Genomic DNA, 27,297 nt, shown 5'->3' with positions numbered 1-27,297 from the left:
TTCTTTTATCCATTTCTCTTCTTTCTTGCTCTTTTCTTTGGCATTCAGATTCCATTCACAGGTACTGTTCATATGAACTATTCACATTATTGTTCAGAGTTTGTGGGTAGATTCAATCTTAGTTTCTTATCACCTCTTTTGCAACCCTGAATCAAATTTTTTCCCTTCCTCACCAAAACCCTAGTCATTTTTGAATCCTAATCCTTCTTTCTTAAGTTTTAAACCCTAAATTCACAAATTATCCTAACCCTAAACGCACAAGCATGCGTGGACAGCTACCCGAATTTGTCCTAAGTCAATGGCCTTATGCCCAGGAAAACCATTGAAAAGAAGAATATGAGGGAAACTGGGAACCAGAATGGCATAATTATATACAAAGATAAACTATTTCACAGAACCAACAAAATGGTGACAACGTATAATCAATTAGGGCGGGTTGGAATAGATTTGCAGGGTATGTTAAGTATGTAGTAACAGAAGGTTTTGGCAAGATTTATGGTGTGGCCATCAATCTTTGAAAATTTTGTGCAGTACTACATGGCAATTGACAAGGATGCATCAATTAGATTTTGTTAGGAGATAGTGCAAACCCTAGCTTTTCTATAGGTTTCATGTACAACCAACTCCCAAGCAACCTCCATTTGGTATCCTATAGGTACAATACATTACTCTTTTCTCATTTTCATCATATCTTTCAAATCGAAACATCAAATCAAAGATACATACTTATCAAATAACACTAACACCCCATGCTAGCCACTTCAAAATCAACTGTAGGGCAATAATATCTACTGTACTTTTTAGCATTGTTATCTTATACGCATGGCTACTTATGGATAAAAGAACTCTACATTAGGGAAATGGCTCTCTTTTGTCCCCAAAAGAGAGAAAGAGAAGAGAAGGGGGGGGGGGGGGGGGGGGGGGCAAATACATAAAACCCCTTATCATTTTTTCATAAAACACTAAACCCCAAAAGTTTTGAGTAGAATACTTATGTGGGGTTATTAATTTGTTATATGCATAAATCGCTTAACATTTATGAATAAAAGCAATGAATTGCTCAAGTATTTACATGGGCCCATATTATTTTCATATAAACTGTAAATACAACTAATTAAAAAAAATTCAGAAATCTAACAAAATTTAAACTTTAAATGCAACTAATTCTTTTTTTGAGAGATAAATACAACTAATTCAGAGCCAACATTAACAATATTACAAGAGCAATGCTACAGCTACAAACTATTTTACCATATTTTTACAAAATATTGATGTTGCTAACCTTTTATTAGTTTTTATCTAGGCTTACTATTAATATCACTTTTTTCATTTACCAATAATCGCTTATCACATTAGCAATTTGTAAATTTTTTTTTATAAAATAGTTTGTATCTCTAGCATTATTCATATCACAATAGATAAACTACTGTTTATTTTTAATAATTATTTTTAAATTAATCTTTCCAAATATATCCTCTAAAATGATATCACAAAAAATACCCTTAAACTACCAATAATTCTAGAGATAAAAAACTAAAAAAAGAAAAAAAAATCAAGTGGCAAGTTGTTGATTACTTATTAATGGTAAAAACTATTGTTGACTTTTAACCAAAATTTTTTTGGTTGACTACCAAAACTCAAAATGTAAACCATTGTCATTTCTGTGACTTTTTTTTTTTTGGTTGAGAATGACGTTTCTGTGACTTGTGAGAATTAATTTTTTATTCTTTTATTGGTCTCTTTCACCCACATAAACTTTGTTTTAATTTTTTATTTAACAAGCTCTCATTCTCATCTCTATTCCAATCTCCGCTCAGCAATCTCCACCTTCATGGTTTGTTTATTTTTATTTTTTAATTATCATTTTTATATTGATAAAAATATCATTTTTATTCTTACATTTTCTGCCAATTTCTATTTTGGTTCCTAAGTTTTTTTTTTTTTTTTTTGCTTTTTNACATTTTGCTTCCCTTTTCCTTTTATTTTTGTTTTTTGTTTTTTGTTTTTTTTTTTTTTAATTTTTAGTTCCCAAAATAAAAAAAAAAATTGTTCTCATTTTAGTTTCTACTGTTATCTTAATAACAAAGTTGCATATATGACAGATGAAGTGAATTGCTGGTCTGCATGAAGCTAATGTGGCCATTAGAATGATATTTTAAAAATGCCACATCAACATTTTAAATTTAAAAAACCATGTCAAAAACTTTAATAAAAAAATAAAAAGAAAATTCATTCTAATTAAAATGAAATATATATATATATTATTTTTTTTTTCAAAAAGAACGGTCATGTTTTTCAACCAAATCAAGACATATCCTATTGGCTAGTCCACTCATGATCAAACTCAGCAAATTCTAACACAATCAATATTGAAACCTCAGCAAATCAAACTCCAACAACCAACCAATTTCCAGCAAATCCATAAACCTAAATTTTTTCTTGGGAAACAATCACACAAAATTAAACCTAGAAAATTCAACTTAAAAAAATTCATAAATCCCAAAGCTCCAATGTACCAAATCAATCAAAAACACAACTAACCCAAACAAAAAATATCAACAACAGTCAAACAATTCAGCTCACAACAATAACCAAATCTAGATCCCAAAACCACTACCATTGCCAACCTCAGCCTCTCTCTCGCTCTCTTCCGATATCAACTTGAGAGTATTTAATATTATTAGTGGGTTGGAGTTTCAAACGTTTTTTTATGTTGTGTTTAAAAATTTGTAAATTTTTGTGATGTTGTGTTTGGTTGCCAAGAGAATTAAAGAAAAGTTGAGAAAGTTACTATAAAACTTTTTTTTTCTTAATCTCTAAAACTGAAAAATATATTTTTTCATATAAATTGATATTGAGAAATTTTTTATTTTTTATATTAAAAAGCTAATGTGACATATTTTAAATTCCAGATAATTTTTTAATATTTTATAATGGTCACACCACGTATGCAATTTTCAATAGTGAGAAGACGGTAGGGACTAAAATAAGAATGATTTTTTAATTTTGGAGGATAAAAACAGAAAAAAAAAAAGATCAAAATAAAAATTGGCCGAAAATATAAAGAACAAAATGTTTTTCTGCCTTTTATGTTTTAGATCATATGTTCTGATCTTGTTCTAATTTGTAACAGAAATTTTTTTTTATTTTTTATTATTTGGTTTTTTTAAAGGTTTAGCCGTTTATACTTTATATTATAACAATTCATTATAATTGATTCTCTAATCTCTATTGGGTTTTTTTTTTTTTTTTTTTTTTTTTTTTTTTGGGGGGGGGGGGGGGGTGGGGGGTGGGGATTGGGGGGAGGGGGAAATGGTTGTGAAAATTGAGAAATATGAGAAAGGGAATATTCCTGCCACATGACCCAAAGTACCCTTAATCTTATTAAGCCGGTCATTTTAAAAAACAAATAAAAATAAAACTGATCGTTCAAAACTTCAAAAAAATTGGTACATTTTACAAGATGTACAACGAATTAGCAGGTTGGCAAAGAGTATTAAAGGAAATGTTAAGTGTTAACACATAATAGCTCATTATTGGGTAACTTAGATTGCCAACCTTGTGAATACACTTTTGATTTCCTATCTAAAACTCTTTTTATGTCACATTCATTTCAACAACAAGATCATTATCTTTATCTCCATAATTTTAGTGTATTTGTTACATCTACTTCCTAATTCATAGAGCGATGTCCTCATTATTTCTTCACAATTACCATTGTCATAATTAGCAGAAAATGATTTATCCAACCAACGCCATCAAAAGGATGCCAATCATGCAAAGAAAGATGATTGACTAATTATGGGACCTTAAGTCGTCATTTTTTTAAAGAAATTTTTAAGCTTTCTTTTAGCTAAATAAATCTTCTACACCTTCACACACAGTCACACCATATAAAGAGCTCAAAAACCAGAGCAGAGCAGAAATGAGTGAGGAGCTCTTGGCTCAGTTACCTATTCCTAAGGTATGGTTTCTAATATCAGATTATATATTTATATATTTTGCAAATTGGAAATTTGGTTGAAGAGAAAAAGTTTTCTTTAATTAATTGCTGTCTTGTATTGGATTTTTTTTTTTTTTTTTTTTTAACAATTCAAATTTATAAGATTTTTCTTTTAGAACTAATGAAAAACTTTGAGGGCCAAACTATAAATCTTTAAGGTTTAAATTAAAAGCCTGAAAACTTGTAACACACATGACCATAAAACTAAACAGTTTCTGAGGCTGCACCGACTTATCCTTTTTTCATTTTTCTTTTTGAGAGAGTTTAACTTATTACGTCTGTTTCTGATTATAGTTATTTATTATTAGACTTTACTAGTTGAGTTAACTGGAATCTACAAATAGGATTTTCTTCTCTTTTTTTATTTTTTTATTTTTTTATTTTTTATAAATTTTTATTGCACAAGAGTGAGGAATATAGTAGGGTAGTTTTTTTTTTTTTTTTGGAAGTGAGAAAATGGAGAGTGAATCTGTAGGTGCAACAATCTGTAGAGTCACAACTATAGCGGTAATAATAACAATAATAATTCTAGTATTTTTGTCACTAGCAATCACAATAGCAATGCTGATTGCATCAAGATTTTTGGCGTGTGTTTCCAGAACAACGTAGATAATCATAATCCTATGAAGAAGAGCGTTAGCATGGGAAATCCGAGCTCGGAAAAGGTCGAGAACAACGATAGCGAAGATGATGCTGAGGATCTTGCTGATGGCGTTAGTCAACGTAAGTACATCTTGTGTTTCGATGAATTTCGATTTATAAGTACATCTTGTGTTTTGTGTATGTGAGACTTGTTTGTTTGTTTGTTTTCTTAAATTTTATTTATTTATTTAAATGATTATGGTTCGGCAATCTATATATTAGCTTGTTCTTTAAAAATAGTACTTTTAATTCATTAAAAAAAAAAAAAACTACTTTCAGTTTTAATTTGGTTTTGGTTTACTTATTTATATTTTTGGTGGATGTTTTTTTAATTTATATTTAAAGGATTATGGTTTGGCAATCTTAATATTTTCTTGTTCTATAAAAATAGTTTACTTATTTATCTTTTTCTATTTTTTTTTAAATATTAGAAATTGGCAATCTATATTTGTCTATTAATTACTAATTTTTACTACTTTAATTAATAAAATAAAAAGTATTTTAATTTTAGTTTCTGATGGAATTCATCACTGTTTTTCCTTATAGTATTGGTTTGTTGGGTGAATGGATCTTCAGTAAAACATATTTTGTCCGATATATTTTAGAATGAAATCTGATTTCCAAGTTTCATGACTACTTACAGGCTATGATTACACAAGAACATACTTTCTAGATTGATTTGTGTAGAGTAAAATTGACTAGCATTTATTAAACTATTCATAAATTTAAATTTATTAATTTAAATTCTTATATATATCCACGCTTGTAGCACAACGGTTGACCCCATCAAATTCCTTTTTTTCCCCTAAAAAAAAAAAAAAAAAAAAAAACTGAAAATGAAAAAGAAATCTGTGTCAATCTGGTGTTTACTAAAAAGAGGTTAGGCCCATCAAATTCCTTTATTTTTTTTTCCAAAAAAGCTGAAAATGAAAAAGAAATCTTGTGTCAATTTGGTGTTTACTAAAAAGAAGTTAGTGTTGAACATAAATGTTAGTAGTAGTTTGTAAAATACTTTGTAACATGCTTTGTTGTTTGTTTTGTTCAGGGAAGAGATGGACTGAAGAAGAGCACAAAATATTCCTAATTGGTTTGAAGAAGCTCGGAAGAGGTGATTGGAAAGGAATTTCACAGAAGTTTGTTACCACTAGGTCTCCATCCCAAGTTGCTAGTCATGCTCAAAAATATTTTTTGCGAAAAGCTACAATCGATAAGAAGAAACCTAGGTCGAGTGTATTCGACGTATCTCTAAATGAACCTGTAATATTTCTCTCCCTCTCCGTCTCCTCTCTTGCTCTCTCACACACATTTCAAAGTTGTGACTATAATCATGTACTTACAGGAACTAGCTCCAAAGGATTTTTCAGTTTCACATATGGAGAAAAGTGATACTGAAACGTCGTCATTAGGGGTATAACTCCATCCATCTCCAAATTGTTACACACACACACACACACACACACACACACACACACACGCACATATATATAGTGTAAAACAGGATGTTATTTGACTTATTTCTTATGGCTTCTACTGGAATAGGCTAGTAGCTCTCAAGCTTTGGCATTGGTGAACCGATACCCACATGTCTCCATACATAATCCATCACTTGCTCAAATGCGGCCCCCAGTATTTGGTGCCCCAAATTACCATTTGATTCCTTCCATTGTAAGAAACAATTTGATTTATTTTTTTTAAAATCTTATTTTTGGGAGATATATAGTAGAAATTTTATTTAAGAAATGAAACGTGTACAAATAGTATGATCACATTTCTAATGATATTTTCTTTTAACTTTGAGATATATTACACTATCTGCCTTCATTTTCTTTTCCTCTTTTGCAATAAACAAACCTGTGGCAAAGCCACCAATTTTACATCAATTATTGCTAATTATATCAGTCTGCAAGGTAATATGACCTACACCATTTTCTTTAAGTAAGTAGGTGTCAATCTTAGTTATTATATTCTCTGTCTTGTTTATTTTAAAGGCTAGGAAAAAAGAGAAAAATATATTTTATAAAATCAATTCATTTCACATTTTCATATTTTCGATGTTGAAAGATTAATATAAGTAACATCCAAAACATTGAAACCCCTTTGCAAAAAAATGTTCATCTAATTTTATTAGATATAAGGTGGGAAGTATGTATTACCTGAATGGCATATATAAAGGTCCGTTCATGGGTTTATATTACTATTGACCAACCAAACAGAAATTGGCTTATATTACTACTCACAAATTAAACAGAGATTCCGGCATACAAATTAAGACAATGCTTTTAATATTCCGTATATAATTATACATTGTATAATCTAGATAATGTGAAAAAATAATGTAAAAATAAATAAAAATTGACCATTTAATAAGACAACCAAAACACTTGCACACATGAGTCCAAATCTTCTGTCACACTTTTCCTGCTCCACTTTATACTCCACTAATAAATATTTGTCACGTATTCATCTAATTAATTAAATACTATTATTATTGACTTATTAATACTATAATTATTAATTAATAATAGTATTTAATTAATTAGGTAAATACGTGGTAAGTATTTATTGGTGGAGTATAGAGTGGAGCATGAAAAATGACAGAAGATTTGGACTCTGCACACATATGTTTATGCATAAATTTTTACAATACACATGGCGTGAAAGACAGAAGATGAAAGAGTATCTAAAGGAGAAACGGAACCATTGATTTTTCAGAATCCGGGAATACAAGTTCTTATACGCTATATATAATACACTACAATTAGTCCAAAAGTTTAAACAAAAACTTAGATGCTTAGTTAGAAAAGAATATTGAGTTTAACTTATTAATAGAATATATACTAAGTGTATGGACATGGGCCCGGAATCATATATTGGGTTTTGGGCCTTATTCGAGGACGTTACCATGTCTGAAGAGGGACAAATGGTTAAGGGGGATTTCAGTTTGGAGTCTCATGAGTAAGAAATGAGAAGAAGGTGGTCTGAGGAGAAATTCTTCCTCGACCATGGCATATATAGTCCAAACACGCATCCCAACGACGAAAATGACCTCCATGGAAGCCCCAATGTAAGAGGCGTGCCTCATGAACACACAAGAAGGAAGGGAGTCCGAAAATATCTATGGAAATGCTGCTACCTCCGCATTAAATGCATTGCAGCTACTTTTCTGGCGGCATTTATGTGGAGAAGACTCCTGAACAGTGCTTCCTTGGCTACTGCAACTAACAAAGAGCCAAATGGGGTGTCTGATGGGACGGACACTCAAGTAGTAGCATGAACGATTGACAAATGGAGGGCTAAGATCATCAGGAAGGGGATATATAATGTAAAAGACCCTTGAAGGAAGATGGATCGAAAAAATAGAGAAAGAACACTGTAACAACCAATACTGTACTTGTAATCAGTTCCATTATGCTATCCAAACATTTGTCTCCTTGGACAATATATTCACTCAATATTGCTGTTTTGCCCTTGCATGATTGTCGTTCAAACCCATCCTAGTCGTTGTTAGATTTACTAGGACCTAGTTCTTTAACCCACTCTCTATAAATTTATTGTATTAGGCTTATTAACTCACAATCCCATACATATTAGGTTTGGGCTGTAAACCGTGCCCTTACACTAAGTATTTGTACTTTAAAAAAAATTATATAAGGGAGATATTAAGTAAATGACAAAGTTTAGCTATAAATTGGTCGTAGCTCTTTATTTATTTATTTATTTATTTGTTTTTGGGGAAAAATTGATTGCAACTTAAAGTTACAACATTACTCAATATCATTAACATTACTGCATATTTTGAAAATCTAACTATTAGATTGCATATTCTTTACACTCTTAATACACGTCAAATTTTTTGTTAATCGGATATTATTAATTATATGATTTATAAGATTATATTTTATGCATTATTTTAAACTAAAAAAACTTGAAATTTTAATAAATATTTGATGATATAACTATTGATCTTTAATTTTATAAAAATTTTCAAGTATGGAGGATATAAGATAAAAATATATATAATCCAATAATGGATTTATTAAAATTCACCTCTAATAAAAAGATATTGAATAAGGTTGTAGTTAGACTACAACTAATTTTGTAGTTAAAATTTGTCCTTAAATAAAATTTACACATAATTTATTTTTTTATATTAAAAAATAGATAAAATTTAGTTACAAAATTAGTTGTAGGAAGGTTACAACTTTACTTAATATCTTTTTATTGGAGATGAATTTTGACAAAACCACTATTGGATTACATTTTTTTATATATTCTTCGTGCTTGCAAAATTTAAAAAAAAATTAAAGATCAATAGTAATGTCATCAATAAATTGTATAAATTGTAAGTTTTTGTAGTTTAAAATTATGCATAAAATATAAACTTATAGATTACATTGTAAATAAGATTTGATTGGTACAAAATTTGACATGTATATTAAGAGTGTCAAAAATATACAATTCAACAGTTAAACTTTCAAAATATATAAAATTATTTATTTTATTTATATAGTATTAGGCTACAACCATTTTTGTAACTAAACTTTGTCCTTAAAAAACATAAGAGAATGAGAGGATTGTGAGAATGGAGGAAGGGGTGTTTTGTCCCTTGATAAAAAAAAAAAAAAATTTACGTTTAGTTTAGTATAACAAAAAAATGAATTCATATTATTGTTTTGTGCATTATTGGGTTGTGTTTGATTCAAAGTAGTCGATTATGTTTCCCTAGAATCCTCTTAGATACCCAAACATTCCTACATGTAATCTATATATATATATATATATATATAATAATAGGTGAAGCAGAGAGAGTGTGAAATTGAATTCCAAATTAGAACTCTAATTGTGTGCCACGTATACTTCCTAATTAGAGTTCTAATTTTGTGCCATGTGTCTAGAATCTGAAATTGAAGTTGAATTTTGCATCATGTGGCTAAATGTATGTGGACTCGTTCTCATTAAAACCACTTCTATATATCGGGTCAAGCGAGTTACTGTGCTAATTAAGTTTTTTATTGATTTTGCAGTCAAACGTGAAAACCAAAGAGATCAATATTGGTGATAAGAACTTGGTTTGGGTACAATGCATAATTTCTAAAAAGATAAATGTATGTGGACTCATTCTCATTAAAACCACTTCTATGTATTGGGTCAAGTGAGTTACTGTGCTAATTAAGTTTTTTCTTGATTTTGTAGTCAAACGTGAAAACCATAAAGATTAATATTGGTGATAACAACTTGGTTTGAGTACATTGCATAATTTTCAAAAAGATAGCAAAGCCAGAGTTTGCATTTTTGTTATAAATTGCTTACAAAGTTTGTATCTTTTCATTTGCACTAAGTTTCGGATTAAAGTGCTTTATTCTTGGTTCTGACACTGAGTTTTGTTTACTATTCACTTACAAAGTTTGTATCTTTACATTTGTTATAAATTGCTAATATGTGATTAGATGCACATTATGCCTAAAATTCACTATCTTTATATTTGGCTTTTTGTTCAGATTTGGCACCTATAACAATGAAGAAAACATTGTTGTGGACTGATAGATGATACTTTTTGCAGGTTGTAAAGGAACTTAGTGATCAATGGAATCTCACGCGAATTGGAGAGGATTCGACTGTAGATGTCTGGATGGCAAATGTGAGTCATTATATTTTTAAAATTTTCAGTGAAAGTAAAGGTTATGAACAATGTAAATTTTTCGGAGAGAGATTTATTATTCTATATTTACGCAAGTTTGGTCGCCTTCTTGGAGTGGATCACTCCACCCTATCTTACTACTGGAATTTTTTATTCAGATTGTTACAATTTAATCCGAAATTTTATTTGAATTTTTCTATTGTTGTTACTATCATATATTATCATTCTAGTTGTTCAATTAGAATATGAAATTGGAGTCCAATTTTACTATACACATGTATAATCTAATTATTTTTAATTTTGTTGTCATGTGTAGAAGCCAATGAGATGAAATTAATAACACATTAAACACTCATGTTTTGGGAATCAGTAGTACCAATCTAAATCCATTGGACCTGCTTCGTGATAATACAATTATGAAGGATGTATAAAAACACGCACAAACCCATCTTTCTATAAAAAGAGATTGGAGAGAATTTTTTTTATCAGCCATGGAACTTCAGAGGTTTTTTCTTCACACAAATGCCCGTCATGTTACAAAATGACCCATCGTAAAACTACAAAATGAGTACAACTTTGAGGGCTTTTTTTTTTTTTTATTTTTTTTTATTTTTATTTTTAAATTTTTAAATTTTAAATTTTTTAAGCTGCGAAAATTTCAATCACCAATAGAGATTGAAGATTTAAAAGCGTGAATGGATCTTTTGGATAAACATTGTCACCAAGGTTCATCTTTTTGTGTAAAATATATATATTGCTAAGTTTTGTTAATGAAATTTTTTGATTAATAATATGAATTTAGACTTAACTAAGTCTTTTAAACATGAATAAACTCATTATTAATAATATATCCATTCCCGTGCGGTAGCACGGGGCTACATACTAGTTACAAATAGTTCAAGAGAATTCATATGCCCAAGGGCCTTGATTCTCATTTTAAGGGTTTATGGATTTCCTTCTTAAAATTAAGGTGGATATCCACACACTCATGGTTTGAAAAGTTCTATTTTTTAAGTAATAATTATACCCCATATTTAACATACCCTTTTATTAATGGGTGTTAATTTTATTTTTGCTAAAATAAAAATCACTTGTTTAAGATTAACCTTTGGGTCAGGTGAGATAGGTGCTTAATATTTTTGGAATCACTAGAATGTCTATTTTTGATTATAATATCTAAAGTACTTGTTTGTTGTAGGTTTTAGTTAACTTAATTGGTAAATCACTTATTGAGTAGGAGATTTGAAGTTCAAACTATGACTACACTAAAAACCAATTTGTGTCTAAAGAAAAATCATCGTGAATCAAACGTCATATGATAAAATTATATCATGTCAATCTATAAAAAAACACTTAAGGTACTTGTTGTCTTGTTCTTTATGGACTTATATGGACTTACTTAAATACTATAAGAGTTGAATTTAAGTTACCCCTTGTATCACTTTTAAAAATATTAGATCACTTAATAATTAAAATTTTAAAAATCCTACTGTCATATTATATGTTTTTGATGATTCAATCTAAACCTCATCTTGTATGTATAATTAAAAATTGAATAATTTAAATATTTGATAGATGGAATAGTCACTGATATTTGATTATCTTGAAATTTTGCAAACAAGTAAAGTATAAAAAGAAAATGTAATTTAACAATGGATTTATCTAAATTCACATTCAATAAAAACAAAAACTTAGTTGTGTAATATTGCTTAAAGTTAAGTATAACTTACACTCAATTTTACTATGAATGTCAATACAAAAGTTGGTTATTAAAAAAAAAAAAAATGATAATAATCCTTTTGGTGTAGTCTAGAAGTTTTGTTTGCAAGTTATTAAGATTAGTTCTTAAAAAAATCTAAATTGATTTCAAACTCAATGAATTAACTTATGACTTCCATATCAGTGATTCTTAGATGGAATTATAAATTTTTATTTTAATTGACATACTTACCATGGGATGAAAAAGAAAATTAGAAAAAAAAAATAATTTTTTTCATAAAAAAGAATTAGCGCAATCTGATCATAACATGTTAACGCAGTAAAAAATTTTATGTATTGTCCCATAATTACTTTTAAAAAAATTAATATGGGAAAAAAACACATAAAAACCCCGGCCCATGTTGTTTTTTTAACAAAACACAAAATCCTTAAAAGTTTTGAGTGGAATACTTATGTGGTATTGTTATATTTATAAATTGTTAAACATTTGTGAAAACATGCAGTGAATTGCTCATGTGTTGATACATGCTCATATTATTTTCACATAAACCACTATCATAGGGGTGTTTTTAATTACACTCAAAACTCCCATGAGGTTTTAGTGTTATACTCAAATACTTAAAGGTGGTTTAGTGTTTCATAATTAATTATTTTCACATAAAACAATACCACATTGAGGTTTTGTATATTTTTCCTAAGGATAACATGAGCTTAATGATTTTTTAATTAATACATGTTATCTATTTTTCACAAACTCTAACACCATATTATCTAATTTTTTTTAATTAAACTCACTTTTAAATATTTTTTTATCATCCTTTTTTTTTTTCTTTTCTCTTTTTTGAATAAGAGAAATTCAGAAATTTCACAAAGTTTAAACTTTAAATACAATCCATCAAGAGCCAACATTAACAATACTGCAATACATAAACTACAAAGGCATTAAAAAAAAAAAGTTATTAATGATAAGTTAAAAGCAATGTTGGTAATAAATCAAGATGAGAATAAATAAAATAATTTGTCAACTTAACTGTTATAAAATAAAAATAAAAACAAAAATTTTAAACTAACAACTCACTTTTTTTTTTTTTTAATTATAGAAAATAAAATTTTTACTCTAGCATAATCTAAATGTATATGTGTGTGAAGTTCTCCCTTAGAGACTTGAATCCTGTCCTTTCTCCTCACACCCTACAAGCACTTATACTTATAGAATGACCATTGCACTAAGAGAAACAACTCACTTTTCATTTGTCAAGTGTTGTAAAAAATATTATAAAGAATTATTAACTAATAACCCAAAAAGAAAACAATTATTGTTACTATGACTCGTGAGGACAAGTGAGTTCAAGTTAGCTCAACTTGTAAAGTCTTTGATGGTTGTATAAGAGATCTGTGGTTCAATCCCCGCTTACACCAAAAACTAATTGGTATCTTGGTCTGATGATAAAGAGTTATCTTCAAGAATGGACACTATAGATTGAAATTCTCTAAAAATAAAAAGAAGACTCGTGAGGACAAGTTTTTTTATTCCTTTTATTTGTCTGTTCCCCCACATAAACTTTTCTTTTAAAACAAAAACCTTTTCTTGAATTCTGATACCCCTTTACAAACATCAAACACCTCAAATAACAAGCCTCTCACTCTTATCTACTCCAATATTTGCTCAAGAATCTCCACCCTTATCTTTTTATATATATCATATATTTTTATTTTTTTAGATCATACTAGTCGATGTCCCGTGTGATACGCGGAAACTTTATTCTTTTATTTTTGAAATAATTTCTAACTATTCTTTATGGCCCTAAAATACGCATCTTATGTTCAATTATAGTATAAATATCACTAAGAGGAAGAAAATAAAAAGAACCCAAATTATTATGAATATACATAATTAAGAATATGAATATATATAGCCTAAATGAATTTCACAAGTATTTAATTATTTTGGCTAATCAAAGTGTATAAATTATCTTTTACATTCCTTGAAAGAGAGTGGACAACTTGGGCATATAACTTGTTGGCTTCAAGAGTCTTCTACATTAGAAATTAAAACAAATAAACAAATTGAGGGAACTATAGTTTCTACCATATAAACTGGTTATTTATTTTTTTATTTATTTATCATAGATTCCACCATATTAAAGAAGATGGTGTAGAAATAATCTATTTTCGTGTAAAAATACTATTAGCGATAGGAAGAAGAAAGAGCATATTGATGTAGCAATTAATAATAAGAGTCTTATCAAGAAGATTGTAAAGAGAGTTTTTCAAAATGTGTGTCCTATTTTATAATGCCAGCCCATATTTTGGAGAATGTGTGAAAAAGTTATTGTGGAAGGGTCAAGTCTAAGTCATAATATGCAAGGTAATAAATGAATTTGGGCTTTTCATGAGTTTTGATTTGATTTTAATTTAATTTTGATCTACAACCCATCTTTTAGATAACAATTAAAAACAAGTTAATGCGATCTTTTGGATAAGAGTAAAAAAACTTAATGAAAAGAGGTTAAAAATGGTAAATGAAATATTAGTGTGCCATATGGCAGGAGTTCATGCACTCTCGCATGAGATCTCTGCTTTTATATATAATTAATTTATAACCCCATGCATATGTATGGATACACTTAAAGATATACAATAAGATACATAATATAATTCCTATATATATAATTTAAATACTATTGATAGTCATTTTTATATTTTGTTAATCCTTTTAAAAATTTTGTAAGGATATTATTACATATAAAATGTAAATTGTCAATTTTTTTTTTTTTAATTATGATGAAACACACACACACACACACACATATATATATATATATATATATATATATATATTTTACGATTCATTTATTCTAAACTCTTTGGTTTTTGTACTTAATAACTCACTCGGATGAATATTTATGATGTGGTCCTACATTTGATTCTAAAACTCTTTAAGAGTAAATAATTTATGACATATGACAGTAAAATTGGAATTCTAATTTGAGTTTCTTTTAGTTTCACTTATTATTATTTACATAAATTGATTTCTAATTAACATTTCTCTAATTTTTTACCGAGTTCATTATTTTTGTTGGTTTCTAATTTTCGTATTTTTACTAAAAAAATAAAAATAAAAACTGAACTTCTTATACACGTCTGGTTCTCTAAATGTGAGGAATATCCCTTTAAAGTTTTTTTTTGGGTAAAGAATATCCCTTTAAAGTTACCTTAATCCAATTTACATAAATTGATTTCTAATTAACATTTCTCTAATTTTTTACCGAGTTCATTATTTTTGTTGGTTTCTAATTTTCGTATTTTTACTAAAAAAATAAAAATAAAAACTGAACTTCTTATACACGTCTGGTTCTCTAAATGTGAGGAATATCCCTTTAAAGTTTTTTTTTGGGTAAAGAATATCCCTTTAAAGTTACCTTAATCCAATTTACATAAATTGATTTCTAATTAACATTTCTCTAATTTTTTACCGAGTTCATTATTTTTGTTGGTTTCTAATTTTCGTATTTTTACTAAAAAAATAAAAATAAAAACTGAACTTCTTATACACATCTGGTTCTCTAAATGTGAGGAATATCGCTTTAAAATTTTTTTTGGGTAAAGAATATCCCTTTAAAGTTACCTTAATCTTATTAAGCCGGAAATTTGTGGGAAAAAACGAGTAAAAAACTAATCTTTTGACAAAGCTAGTTTATGCCTAATTCAACCAATTAGCAGGTTGGCAAGAGTATTAAAGGAAATGTTATTATATATATATATATATATATATATATATTTCCTGAGATAGAATTTTATTCTAAATTAATCTTTTATCTATATTTCGTGGTTAACGCATAATAGCGTCATTTTTCATTTTTGGGTGAACTATTTTTCTTGAGAAACCATTTTTGGGTGAATACAGCCAAATTAATTGCCACAATAATGTGAACAAGCTTTGATTTCCTATCTATGTCTTGTTAATGTCGACATTCTTTCTACACTTTCTGAATAAGTTTTCAAGTAATCCAGTTTCCTTTTTATTTATTAATTTATTTATTTTTTACAATGAATCCTACATCCATAATTTTAGTATTTGTTAGTTGTGACTACTTCAAATACGGTTTCCTCATATTACCTTCACGTTTAGAAAAAGCACATGATCAGAAATTACAAATTTGCTTCCTAATTCATAGAGGAATGACCTCATTATTTCTTCACCATTAGCAATGTAATTAGCAGAGATTGATTTATTCCACGAACGCCGTCAAAGGTAACCAAATCTTGCGTGTACAAATTGACCAATTTAACCCTGTCATTTCTCATCAATACACACACACAACACAAACAAAAATGAAACCCAGATACCCTCTTTTCGTAATCTTTCATCTAATATTTTTCCTAACATTGCTTTCCCTAATTCAAGCTAACTAAACAAAGCATCACAGTCAAATTATGGGTAACACAAGTCGTCATTTTTTTTTTTCACTTTCAAGTTTACACATTCACACACAAATACACACTATATTAAGACCTCTCTTTCCCTCATACCCTTTTCATGCTCCTCTCTAATTCCTTGGCCGTTTTCTAACAAACGCTACAATGGCCAAGTTTCAACAACTCCTCATCACACTCTTTTGCATTCTCTTCCTACTTCCATCTTCGGTTTTTGGAGAGTGCACTTGTGATGCCGAGGATGAAGGAGAAGACAAGCCCGAAGCTCTCAAATACAAAATAGTTGGTTTTGTTTCCATACTTCTAGCGAGTGCACTTGGGGTTTGTATTCCATTACTTGGAAGGACAGTACCAGCTTTGCGACCCGAGAAGGACATCTTCTTCCTAATCAAGGCTTTTGCTGCCGGTGTGATATTGTCAACCGGCTTCATCCATGTACTCCCCGATGCTTTCGAGAACTTGACATCGCCATGTCTGAGTGAGAGCCCGTGGCAGGATTTTCCATTCACGGGATTCGTGGCGATGATGAGTGCAATCGGAACTTTGATGGTTGATGCCATTGCGACTTCTTATTACAAGAACTCTCAATCGGACAAGGTTCAACAGGAGAGTGGAGATGCGGAGAAAGAAGGAGAACAGGAGGGTCCCTTACACGTTGATACACATACAACTCATGGTCATTCTCATGGTTCGGCTACTATGCTTCTCAATTCGGCTTCATCAGACCTTATGAGGCATCGTGTCATAACGCAGGTAGTTTGTGCGTTTTTATGGTAACGTTTTTGGATTTGTTTGCACAATGCAAATTAAATTTGTGTCCCATTTAGTTATGTAGATTAATATTTTTAACTATGTAGTGGTGGTACTAATGGTGAAATATTGATTTTGATCGTGGAAGAATTAAGTGCTTAATTGAGCTTCTGATTACGTCAGGTTTTGGAGTTGGGGATTGTGGTACATTCAGTCATAATTGGAATTGCTGTGGGTACTTCTATGAATCCCGAAACATTAAAGCCTCTTGTAGCTGCATTGACCTTCCATCAGTTTTTTGAGGGCATGGGACTTGGTGGATGCATCACTCAGGTAATATCACCGTGTGTATATTACCTATTTATTGTTTTCAAAATTATAAAATCTATACTAATTATTCGTTTTAAAGAAACACATTTTTATTCGGACTGTATTGATTTTTGATTGACTTTCATCCAATTTTGAATAAGTTCGTTTGTTAAAATTTTCAGCTCATATTTGGTAGGAAGTATTTTTCAATTGTTTAACAAAATGCCTTAGGTTTTTATTTTTATTTTTATTTTTTGGGAAAGGGCCTTAGTTTAAGTTTTCAAAAAACTTTTATGAGTCTAATTTATTCTAATTATTCTTGGATAAATAATTATATGAATGTGTTATATTTTTATGATATGATTAAATTAGTTTAGATTAAGATTAATTATGATTATTTTTTTTGATAATTAAATTAAATGATGCTAGTATATACTCTCTTTTATTTAATTTGAATTTTATCTTATATAAATTCAGATCTAGTCGATGAATACATTAAAATATCTATCATGATTTTCTAAATTTCAAATTGGTTTTTTTATTTAGAAAACAAGTTTCAAATGGTTAGCTAGTCTAACTAAACAACTAAAAATTAGTATGTCCATAACTCATACAAGTTTTGCACGTGAACAGTGAACATGCTTTAAGAATAGTATGCATGCTGGGTTTGCTTTCTTCCCAAATACCGTAGTTGCTTGTTAATCTGTTTAGTACATTGTTTATGACTGCATTAGTTTGTGTATTAAATCATTCTATATAACATGCACTTGTGCGTTTATAGGCAAAATTCAAGAGCAAAGCTGTTGCAATTATGTCACTATTCTTCTCCCTTACAACCCCAGTTGGGATTATAATTGGACTAGCAATATCTAATGTTTACAGTGAGAGCAGCCCAACTGCTCTAATAGTTCAAGGGGTTTTTGATTCGGCATCAGCTGGGATCTTAATCTATATGGCGCTTGTGGATCTTCTTGCGGCGGATTTTATGAGCGAAAGGATGCAAAACAATGGAAGGCTTCAAATAGGAGCAAACGTAGCACTTCTTCTTGGGACTGGTCTTATGACTTTCTTGGCCAAATGGGCTTGATGTTGTCTTAATGTCCTGTGGAATATTGTGTAAAACCTTTGTATAACCATGAGTAATGATCTCAATCCTTCTCAATTTCCTGAGAATATAAAATTTTGCCATAGGTTCTCATTAAGATAAGGCGACATCAAGCTCTTGACACCATCTGGAAGTACATGAATGGATTTTTGATAGATAATATCACATCACACCGTCAACAAAGGCCTTGATCATGAATAAGATGTCCTTCTACTTCTTGGGACGTAATAGCAGCAAGTTTATTTGAGAGCTCTTGTTCCTTGTCACATTCTTCATCCTCTTTTACACCATATGCAAAATTGTAAGAACCTTTCATTGCATGCAACCAATATGAAATGTGTGATTTTTATTTTTCAAATTCTAGAAGATAAAATTATTTGGAAAGAAGTTAAGTACAACCGAACTTGCCTTTCATGAAAAAAGAGAAAAGAAATAAAATAAACAGGGGTTCTACCCGTGGAGAAACTAGAGAATCAAGCCATCCTCATATAATGGTTCTCCAACCTAGACCAGGCGAACAGATTGTGTTGATTGAATTTTGGTTCAATCTAGCCGAGTTCGGGTCAAATTGAGTTCAAGTGAAAAATAGGTCATCCAAAACGGATTGTAAAACATATGACCATATTTGGTCTTTTGAGGGTCGGATCAATCGAGTACAATCCAATTTTTTTTTTCTTCATATACACAAAATAAATATATAAATTATAAAAGAACAGATAATTAAGATACTAAAAATTATGTAAAGTTAAATAACACAGTAATCCGGCAAAGAAAGAAAAGTGAAAAGAACAGAACTTGAAAAAGAAATTTGATAATATTTGTTTTTGCCTTCCTTTTTATATGTATAACAATATATATATATATATATATAAATACCAAAAAATAAAAGTTAAATTTTACATTAATTTTTAAGTTTATACATCCAAAGTTCATCAAGATTAAATTGAAACCTTGAGCCTCGACCAGGTGAAGAAATAATTTGTGAGAAGAAAAGAACTTGAACAAAGAGCCAATGATGATAATAATAATAATAATAATAATAATAATAATAAACAACCAAAAAATGGGAAAAAAATCACTTTGATAAAAAGGGCTCAACCCATGTGACTCATAAATTGCATGTTGACAAACCTATCAAGTGTGATTTTGTTATAAGTTTTGATCATCATGATGAACTTATTTAAAAAAATAAGAAATTTGAATAATTTATTTGAAACTTAAAATGTTTTGTTGTACAATAATAAAGAAAAAGAAAAAAAAAACATGGTGCACTATAGCATAATTTTGAAGAATATGGACCACCTCATAAAAGAATAATCTCAATCAAACACACCCAAAATAATAGAATGATATATTGGTAGAGATAAAAAGATGGAAAATAATTTTGAAAATCATTTAATTTTTAGAAGGAACAAATTATTTTCAAAAAATTTTAGAAACAAATTATATATTATACCATGATTACAAAATAATTATCTATTCTCCGCATTTCATAAAAAGATATTATTCTACACCACAAACTGCGCTATTGAATAGGCAACAAGTCCACAAACTGTGCTACTGAAAAGGCAACAAGTCAAAGAGGTAGATCTTGAATTGGTACCTTTCATAGGGATTCTTGGAGGAGCATGTAGAGGAAGCAATGTCTAATGACTCTTGTGATGCTTGATGACCTTCTTAACACTGATTTGTAAATCCAGAGATGCAATGTGATAAAGTACTGATTGTCCTAAAAGTTTAAATTGTTAAAAAAATAGTAAATTTTATTATTTAACCATAATTTTAACAGTTTCACTCACATGTAGGCCTAAACTCTCCCTTAATAAATAAAGCTCACTACATGAGATTTTTAACATTTTAAATGAGAATTTGAGTGAAAACAATGATTGAACTTAAAACCTCTAGTTTTGATACTATGAAACAAAAGTTGTTGGCTAAGTAATTAAAGCTCTAATACCATGATAAACTTATCCCCTGGGAAAAAGGAGTACTAGGTTCAAATATATTTGTAAATCCGATTCATTTTATATTTTCATATTCTCAATGATGAAAAATAAAATAGGAAACATCCATGACAATGAAGCCCCTTTTGTAAAAATGTAAGTCTAATTTTATTGGATGAAAGGTGGGAAGCATATTTCCTGAATGGCATACTTAGAAGTCAACAATATGGTTAATGGGCTTATAATACTGCTTGAGTACTGACCAATTAAAAAAGAGATGGAAGTTAGAGCTATCAACCAAGACAAGACATATTTTTTCTTGGTGCCTTTCTTGATTTTTACTTTTTAATGCATCAATGGAGAAATAGAGAACGGAATTTATTTTGAAAAGGAACAAGTAACGCTTGAATTTTAAGTGACACTTTTTTTTTTTGGTTTAAGTATTGTCTTCAGTTGGATATTCTAATTGCATCTTTGTTGTTACAGCCTCCAAATCCTTCAGCTTCTATTGGAATGAGCCATAATAGTTCTTGTTCCATCCACCATAGCTAGAAGATGACGAATAGCTGCAACTCATTCTGACCCACGACAGTCTCATTAGGGTGTTGAGCATGGTTAGGCCTGCCTCCTCAACCAATGATGCCGTAGCTACATTTGAATCAATAAGCTCACAGAGAGATATTTGTTTGGGGTTCCTCTGCGCATTGGAATGCTTCCTTGCTTGATATTTAAGTCTTGGGTGTTTCCTGTTAGGTACTCTTAGAGCAATTTCAGGATGAGTTTAGAGTGATATTCATCGGGTTGAGCTTCAACCTTTTTGGCTTTGCTTCACTGACCTCTGCTTCTTTGAAGTTTTCTCTTATGCATTTAAATGGCAGGCATCATTTCAACCTTGCATCCTTTGAGTCTCTTATATATGAAACCACAAGCAAATATATAATAAATAAATAAGCGCATACCTCTCGCCTTTATTCGTTGTAATCACTATAATTTTTTACATCTTGTATGTACTGCTACATATTATTTCATCCCCTCCCCCCTCTCAAAAACCATAAATGACAGACATGTACAATAGACATGAGTGACAAGCGGATACAAATTCTTATGCATGAAGGAAAAATTGCTTGAACAAATTTAGTTTTTTTTTTTCTTTTGGTAATTCAGCTTTTTATTTTTTATTTTTTATTTTTTATTTTTTTATAAGGGTAATTCAGCTTTTATTCATTGAAACAAACACATATATTACAACAGGAAATTCCAAAATAAACCAGCATAGGGAAAGCTCCCTGCTACAGCAACCAGAAAACAAAAATATAAAACCAAAGCAAGCCAAAACAAATGGCAAAGCAAAACACAGTAATAACTGCACTAACAACTAAAAAAAGCATCTCTAAGGCATACCAAAAAAAAATTAGTTTCAGTATCCCCTACTTTTTTTTCCTTTGCTGGCTTTTGGTTGCCTAATTCCAAAATTCTTCAAAAACCAATCATGTTTTCTAGTGATCACTATGTGTCCAATAACCACTCCAATTATAAAACCGCTTCCATATCCTATCACAACAATTTTCCAATCAAATTCAATTAAAGATCCCGATTCCTGACTATCTGTGGAGGCTGAAAGAGGTGGTAAAAAGGCTTTAGGACCTTCACATTTTCTTGATAATTGGTTTCCACATAATCCTAAATTTCCTTCAAATGAATTGTTTAGGAAGGTATCAAATTGGTTCCCTCTCGGTACAGGTCCGGTGAAGTTGTTATAAGACACGTTAAAGAATGAAAGGAAAGTGAGTTGTGCTAGTTGCTGAGGAATCTTTCCTGAGAGTTTGTTTAGAGAAAGGTCTAAGGACTCTAGTTGTGTTAGGTTTCCCATGGCTGATGGGATGTGACCTGAGAGTAAGTTGTTGGAAAGGTCGAGTGCAAGAAGCCCCTTCAACGTCCCAATGGATTCTGGAACCTCACCTTCAAATCTGTTACCTGAAAAGTCCAAGAGCGCAAGGACTGCTATGATCTTGGGGTATTCTGTCCTCAAACCTTTGTTCTTAACTATTATTGAGTAGTCATAATGCTCACGCGCCTTCATTGGGAAACTTAAAAAAGCAGACAGCTTGTTAGTTAGCCCCATATGAAAACTAATGTCTGCTTGCAAGTAAGCCAATTGCTCTGCATCTGCAATTTTCGTATCAAAACTAATGTCTGCTTGCAAGTAAGCCAATTGCTCTGCATCTGTAATTTTCATGGAATTGAAGCTATTGAAGTACTCAGAAGGCAAATTACCAACAAGACCATTAAAAGACAGATCAATGATGTGCAACTTAGGGAAGGTAGACTTGAAGTTAGGACTTTCAATGGCACCATGGAATTTATTATATCGTAAAATGAGAATCTTCAATTCAGGAAGAGTCCCCAACCAAAACGGGAAAGTATCATTAATTTGATTGTGTCCGAGGTCAAGAATCTCCAGCATTGCACACTTTGTCATTTATCTTGGGATCAGCCCCTTCAATTTGTTTTGGCCGAAGTTAATCATCCTTAATTTGCTCCCACGTGTCCAAGTTCGAGGAATGGTGCCATAAAAGCTGTTGTTTCCTAAATTCAGTATTTACAGAGAATTGCTCATGTTTCCCAAACATTCTGGAATTTGGCCACTTAAGTTGTTCTTAGACAAATCAAGAACTTGAAGCAAAGTTTGATTGCAAATCAATGGTGGGATTTCTCCTGTCAGTGAATTGTTTGAGATTATATAAGACACAGTAGAAAATGGTGGAACTGGGAGTAATCCTTGGATCCTATTTGAATCAATTTTCAGAGTCAACAAACGAGACCATGGAAGAACAAGAGAAGATTGGTCAAAGCCTGTCAGAAAGTTGTGAGAGAGGTCCAAAATCAGCAGGGTTTCTTTACTTGTTTCCAAAAACCATTGGGGTACAAAGCCATGGATATTGTTAAAAGACAGGTCTAAGTATATCAACTTTTCCAGATTTTGTAAATATTGTGGGAACTCACTTAGATTGCATGAAGCCAAACTCAAAGACGTTAAGTTTGGAAAAGAACCACTGGAATTGATTTTGCCTAGCAAAGATAGTTTGTTGAATGATAGACTGAGGGTTGTTAAATTTTTTAACACATGCAACGAGTCTAGCTCCATTGTACCACTCAAGTTATTGAAAGAAAGGTCAAGATTCAAAAGATTCTTGAGTCTAGATATTGAGCTTGGAATTGGACCTTGAAACTTATTGGATTCAAGTTTCAGTGAAGTTAATCTGGTCAGGTTCATAAGGTTAAATGGGATTGGACCAGCAAAACCATTAGAGCCTAGATCCAAGTAAGCAAGATGGTTCAAATTAGCAAAAGAAGGTAAATTGCCCCTAAAAGAATTACCTGAAAGCGCCATAACAGTAAGCTTGGAAAGGTTACCTATTGAAGGCGGAACCAACCCTGAGAAATTGTTGAACTCGAGAAACAATAGTTCCAAGGAACCAAGGTTTCCGATTGAAGCAGGTATCTCACCAGACATTCCTGTTCCAATGACACTCAAATACTTAAGGTGACTAGTCCGATTAAAGTCAGGCAAGTTACCGGTAAGACCTGGATTCCGTGCTAAATATAAAATTTCTGCATTTGGTAGCTGAAAAATATTAGTCGGAAGTTCCCCAAGCAATCCACAACTGGTGAGAACGAGAAAGGACAACGATGACATATTAGCCAATAAACTTGGCACAGGGTAAGGTATGTTTACCAAAGAGAGGAACAATACTTCTAGGTTAGTTAAGTTTTGTACTAGGCTTTCAAAATGAGGCATTTTGAGTTCCAACAACCGTTTAGAAGATGGATCAAAACTCAACATACCAAGAAAACTGCAGGAAGATGGATGAGAGTTACAGGATAGATCAAGGAAAGACAATTTGGATAACTGTGAAATTTCCGATGGAATTTGACCAGCAAAGAAGGAATCGGAGAGTCTGAGACTTTTGTGGCGTTTGGTACGGGGTAATGTTTTAGGATTCCCGGGAATATTTAAAGATTCTCATGTTTGGTTGCAAATTACGTAAGGGAATCAGATGCTAGGGGAATCTGGATTTCCCCCTTAAACCCCTCTCAGTGGAAATGTAGATTCCCTTTGAAACAGGTGGGAATCCAGATTCCCAAACTTAAAGGAAATTCTATTTTTATAAATTGACAATTTTAACCTTTTTTTTCTTATCATTTAAGCAATTAAGATAAAATATAAAACAAATCATAAATATCTATTACATATTATAAATATGTAATATATATTCTTGTATTATGTATATTAATATATTACATATTATATTAATCTTTGTCTTTAAGCAATTAAGATCACATTTGTTTTATTGTTGATGAACTACTTTTACTTTTATTGCTACTTTTGTGGTCTTATAGACCTAAACATTGTCAGTTGTTTTGTTATGGATTAAGCTATTTTAAAAATTATTATTAAGAATAAAGCATTTGAGAATTTAAATAGTTATTTTTGTTGAAATGTTAGACTACAGTTTTAATGAATGTGTTGCTAATTAATAGTTTATATTTTGTTTTTCATTATTTATTTAGAGGAATAATTTTTTTTAAAAGACTTGGTATTTCACATTTAAATCTAAGGATAGAATGGGAAAAATAAATAATTCATTGAAAATTCCTAGGAATAAACCAAACACTATCATCTCACATTCCTAGGAATCTTAAAGAAATTCCCAATGAAACCAAACATAGGAATACCTACATTCCTAGGAATGTGATTCCTAGGAATGTGATTCCTAGGAATCACATTCTTAGGAATTTGGATGCCAGGAGTAATGTGGATTCCCCTGTACCAAACGCCACCTTAAGTTTCGCAAGATTGCCTATGCTAGATGGGATTTGAGAGAAGTGGAAGTTATTGTAGCTGAGATCAAGTAGTTGAAGGTGAACAAGTTGGAATAGGCTGCTGCTAGAGTTGATGGAACCATAGAGGCAACTGTTGATGAGTTCAAGGCCAATCACATGACCACTTTTCTTGTCACAATCAACCCCGTCCCACGAGCAACAACTGCTATTTTCAAGGGTCCATGATGCAACCGGCGGAAGATAATCATCATCAAAAAATCTACAGGTGGAGTTGTTGATGATAAAGCTTTCCTTGAATTGCAACAAGGCAGACCTCTCATCTGCGTGGCACAATGGATGCATAGAAGATAAAGAGTAACTGAGTTGAAAAGTTAAAAGTAAGAAAAGTGAGAAAAAGGAAAGTGAGCTCAAGAAGATGAAGTAAGATGGTGTTAGACTCATATTTTCTGAATAAGGCGGACCTCTCATTTAGCACTACTTTATGTTTAGTACAAACTCTTGGATAAGCAAGCAAATGAGTGAATGGAGCTTTTATAGGCCATGGCCCTTGGGCAACTCTTCTACAATGATATAGAAAGCTGAAGGAAAACACTAACAAAACAGGCAAGGAAATCACACTCCAAATGATGAGAACTTACTTGCATCTAGTTTATTCAGAGACTACAAGTGAAGTCTTTGTCTCACTCTCACAGTTTGGTCAAGTCAATGAAATGAGTGTGAGGAATATGGAATTGCAATCAAAGAATACAAAAAATGGTGGATCCCTAAATTATGGTTGTATACGGCAAACTATTACGTCCCCCTTTCCTCCTAAAATGGATCACAAAATGTTAGAGGATTTTCATTTTAAGTTTTTGAACTTTCCTTGAAGGGACTAGGGGCTATCTTTCCTCTCGTTGGAACTTTCCTTGAAGGAAGGGACTAAGGAGCTAAGAATTTCCCAACTTTTACTTAATTTCTTTCTGGTAAGAAAATATCATAATTCCCAACAAAGATGAGGTCTATAATTAGCACCGTGACCGGTTTTCTCATAAGAGATAAGACTGCCAAGAAAACAAAGGATACATGAAAGTAATGGTTTTTTTTTCTTTTTTTCTGCTTGAGAGTCGATTGTAATTGTGTTGAGCCAATTATTTCCCATTTTTTCCAGCTCTTGTCTTTTTACAGGGTTTTAATTTTGTCTCTCTCATCTAAAAACAAATATAAAGGATTTTTTTATTTTTTTTATTTTTTATTTTTAATGAAGGCAAAAATTCATGTTCACATTATGGGTCAAATTGAGTTGAGTGCTCAACCCAACCACATCCGGTCAAGGAGAACAAAACCTATTGTTTGGTACCATGTACATGTTCACACTTCTTCTAAGACTCTATCTAAGGGATAAGTGTTGCATTCGGCATATGTCAAGTTTGGCGCCATTAATTACTTGGACTTGACGCCTTCAAGACGTATTGAAATATTTTAATGGTTAGCTTAATATACCATCCTGATTTCTTTGATAGTGTTAGTTTATTTTAATAAAATAAATAAATAAATTTATATAATAAATTTATTGTTACAAAATTATATCATATATTATACTATTTAATTAAAACAGAGTTTTAGAAGTCATGGTTAAGTTAAGTGATTTTTCTATTTGAATCATGATTGTCATATATCTTTGGACTAAATAAAAAAAAAATTAAAATAAAACAACACCATTTATTATTAAACAAAAAAAAAAAAAAAAAGGGACAATACCGTAATTGTTGCGATCAAATTTTCCTGGGCTGCTTTATCAATTTTTACTATAGACACAAAAGCTTAATTTTTGTTATTAACATTTTTTGTTTCCTTCACTTTTTTCCTATTACAGGTAATGAATTACGTTGAAGATTTTCAACTATCATGTCTCTTTTTTGTTTCG

General features: G+C 30.6%; 4 protein-coding genes across 4 annotated transcripts; 2 read left to right on the top strand and 2 right to left on the bottom strand.

Moving 5' to 3' along the window:
* The first annotated feature begins 3,796 nt into the window (after positions 1–3,796).
* LOC136065397 (transcription factor MYB1R1-like) lies at positions 3,797–11,520 on the top strand. The gene is made up of 9 exons (XM_065768538.1): positions 3,797–3,964; positions 4,603–4,726; positions 5,691–5,902; positions 5,985–6,053; positions 6,185–6,310; positions 9,670–9,720; positions 9,839–9,883; positions 10,206–10,283; positions 11,482–11,520. Exons 1-9 carry the CDS (start codon positions 3,926–3,928, stop codon positions 11,518–11,520), a joined length of 783 nt encoding a protein of 260 aa, XP_065624610.1. The 5' UTR covers positions 3,797–3,925.
* Positions 11,521–16,547: 5,027 nt separating this feature from the next.
* LOC111997766 (zinc transporter 8) lies at positions 16,548–18,949 on the top strand. Its single transcript, XM_024029911.2, has 3 exons — positions 16,548–17,192; positions 17,373–17,522; positions 18,280–18,949. The coding sequence occupies exons 1-3, from the start codon at positions 16,587–16,589 to the stop codon at positions 18,583–18,585; spliced, it is 1,062 nt and encodes a 353-aa protein (XP_023885679.2). The 5' UTR covers positions 16,548–16,586; the 3' UTR covers positions 18,586–18,949.
* Positions 18,950–21,963: 3,014 nt separating this feature from the next.
* On the bottom strand, positions 21,964–23,025 carry LOC111997780 (putative receptor like protein 25). Its single transcript, XM_024029926.2, has one exon. The coding sequence runs from the start codon at positions 23,023–23,025 to the stop codon at positions 21,964–21,966; it is 1,062 nt and encodes a 353-aa protein (XP_023885694.2).
* Positions 23,026–23,145: 120 nt separating this feature from the next.
* Positions 23,146–25,733, bottom strand: LOC136065396 (receptor-like protein 7). Its single transcript, XM_065768537.1, has 2 exons — positions 25,333–25,733; positions 23,146–24,400 (listed from the first exon to the last, which is right to left on the bottom strand). Exons 1-2 carry the CDS (start codon positions 25,731–25,733, stop codon positions 23,146–23,148), a joined length of 1,656 nt encoding a protein of 551 aa, XP_065624609.1.
* Positions 25,734–27,297: the final 1,564 nt, after the last annotated feature.

Source organism: Quercus suber, unplaced genomic scaffold, assembly GCF_002906115.3.
Source record: "Quercus suber isolate HL8 unplaced genomic scaffold, Cork oak 2.0 scaffold_956, whole genome shotgun sequence".
NCBI lineage: Eukaryota > Viridiplantae > Streptophyta > Magnoliopsida > Fagales > Fagaceae > Quercus > Quercus suber.
Note: the sequence above shows the minus strand (reverse complement) of the source record. Positions and strands in the feature narration are given on the sequence as shown.

Bases quoted from the DNA above. Each gene is read 5' to 3' on its own strand.
- LOC136065397 (XM_065768538.1), top strand. From the start codon at position 3,926: ATGAGTGAGGAGCTCTTGGCTCAGTTACCTATTCCTAAG. The intron at 6,054-6,184 runs GTATAACTCCAT...CTACTGGAATAG, and splicing joins CTGAAACGTCGTCATTAGGG to GCTAGTAGCTCTCAAGCTTT. The intron at 9,884-10,205 runs GTTTGAGTACAT...TACTTTTTGCAG, and splicing joins ATATTGGTGATAACAACTTG to GTTGTAAAGGAACTTAGTGA.
- LOC111997766 (XM_024029911.2), top strand. From the start codon at position 16,587: ATGGCCAAGTTTCAACAACTCCTCATCACACTCTTTTGCATTCTCTTC. The intron at 17,193-17,372 runs GTAGTTTGTGCG...TGATTACGTCAG, and splicing joins GGCATCGTGTCATAACGCAG to GTTTTGGAGTTGGGGATTGT. The intron at 17,523-18,279 runs GTAATATCACCG...GTGCGTTTATAG, and splicing joins TTGGTGGATGCATCACTCAG to GCAAAATTCAAGAGCAAAGC.
- LOC111997780 (XM_024029926.2), bottom strand. From the start codon at position 23,025: ATGACAAAGTGTGCAATGCTGGAGATTCTTGACCTCGGACACAATCAA.
- LOC136065396 (XM_065768537.1), bottom strand. From the start codon at position 25,733: ATGCATCCATTGTGCCACGCAGATGAGAGGTCTGCCTTGTTGCAATTC. The intron at 24,401-25,332 runs GTGATTCCTAGG...ATCTTCCTGCAG, and splicing joins GCATCCAAATTCCTAAGAAT to TTTTCTTGGTATGTTGAGTT.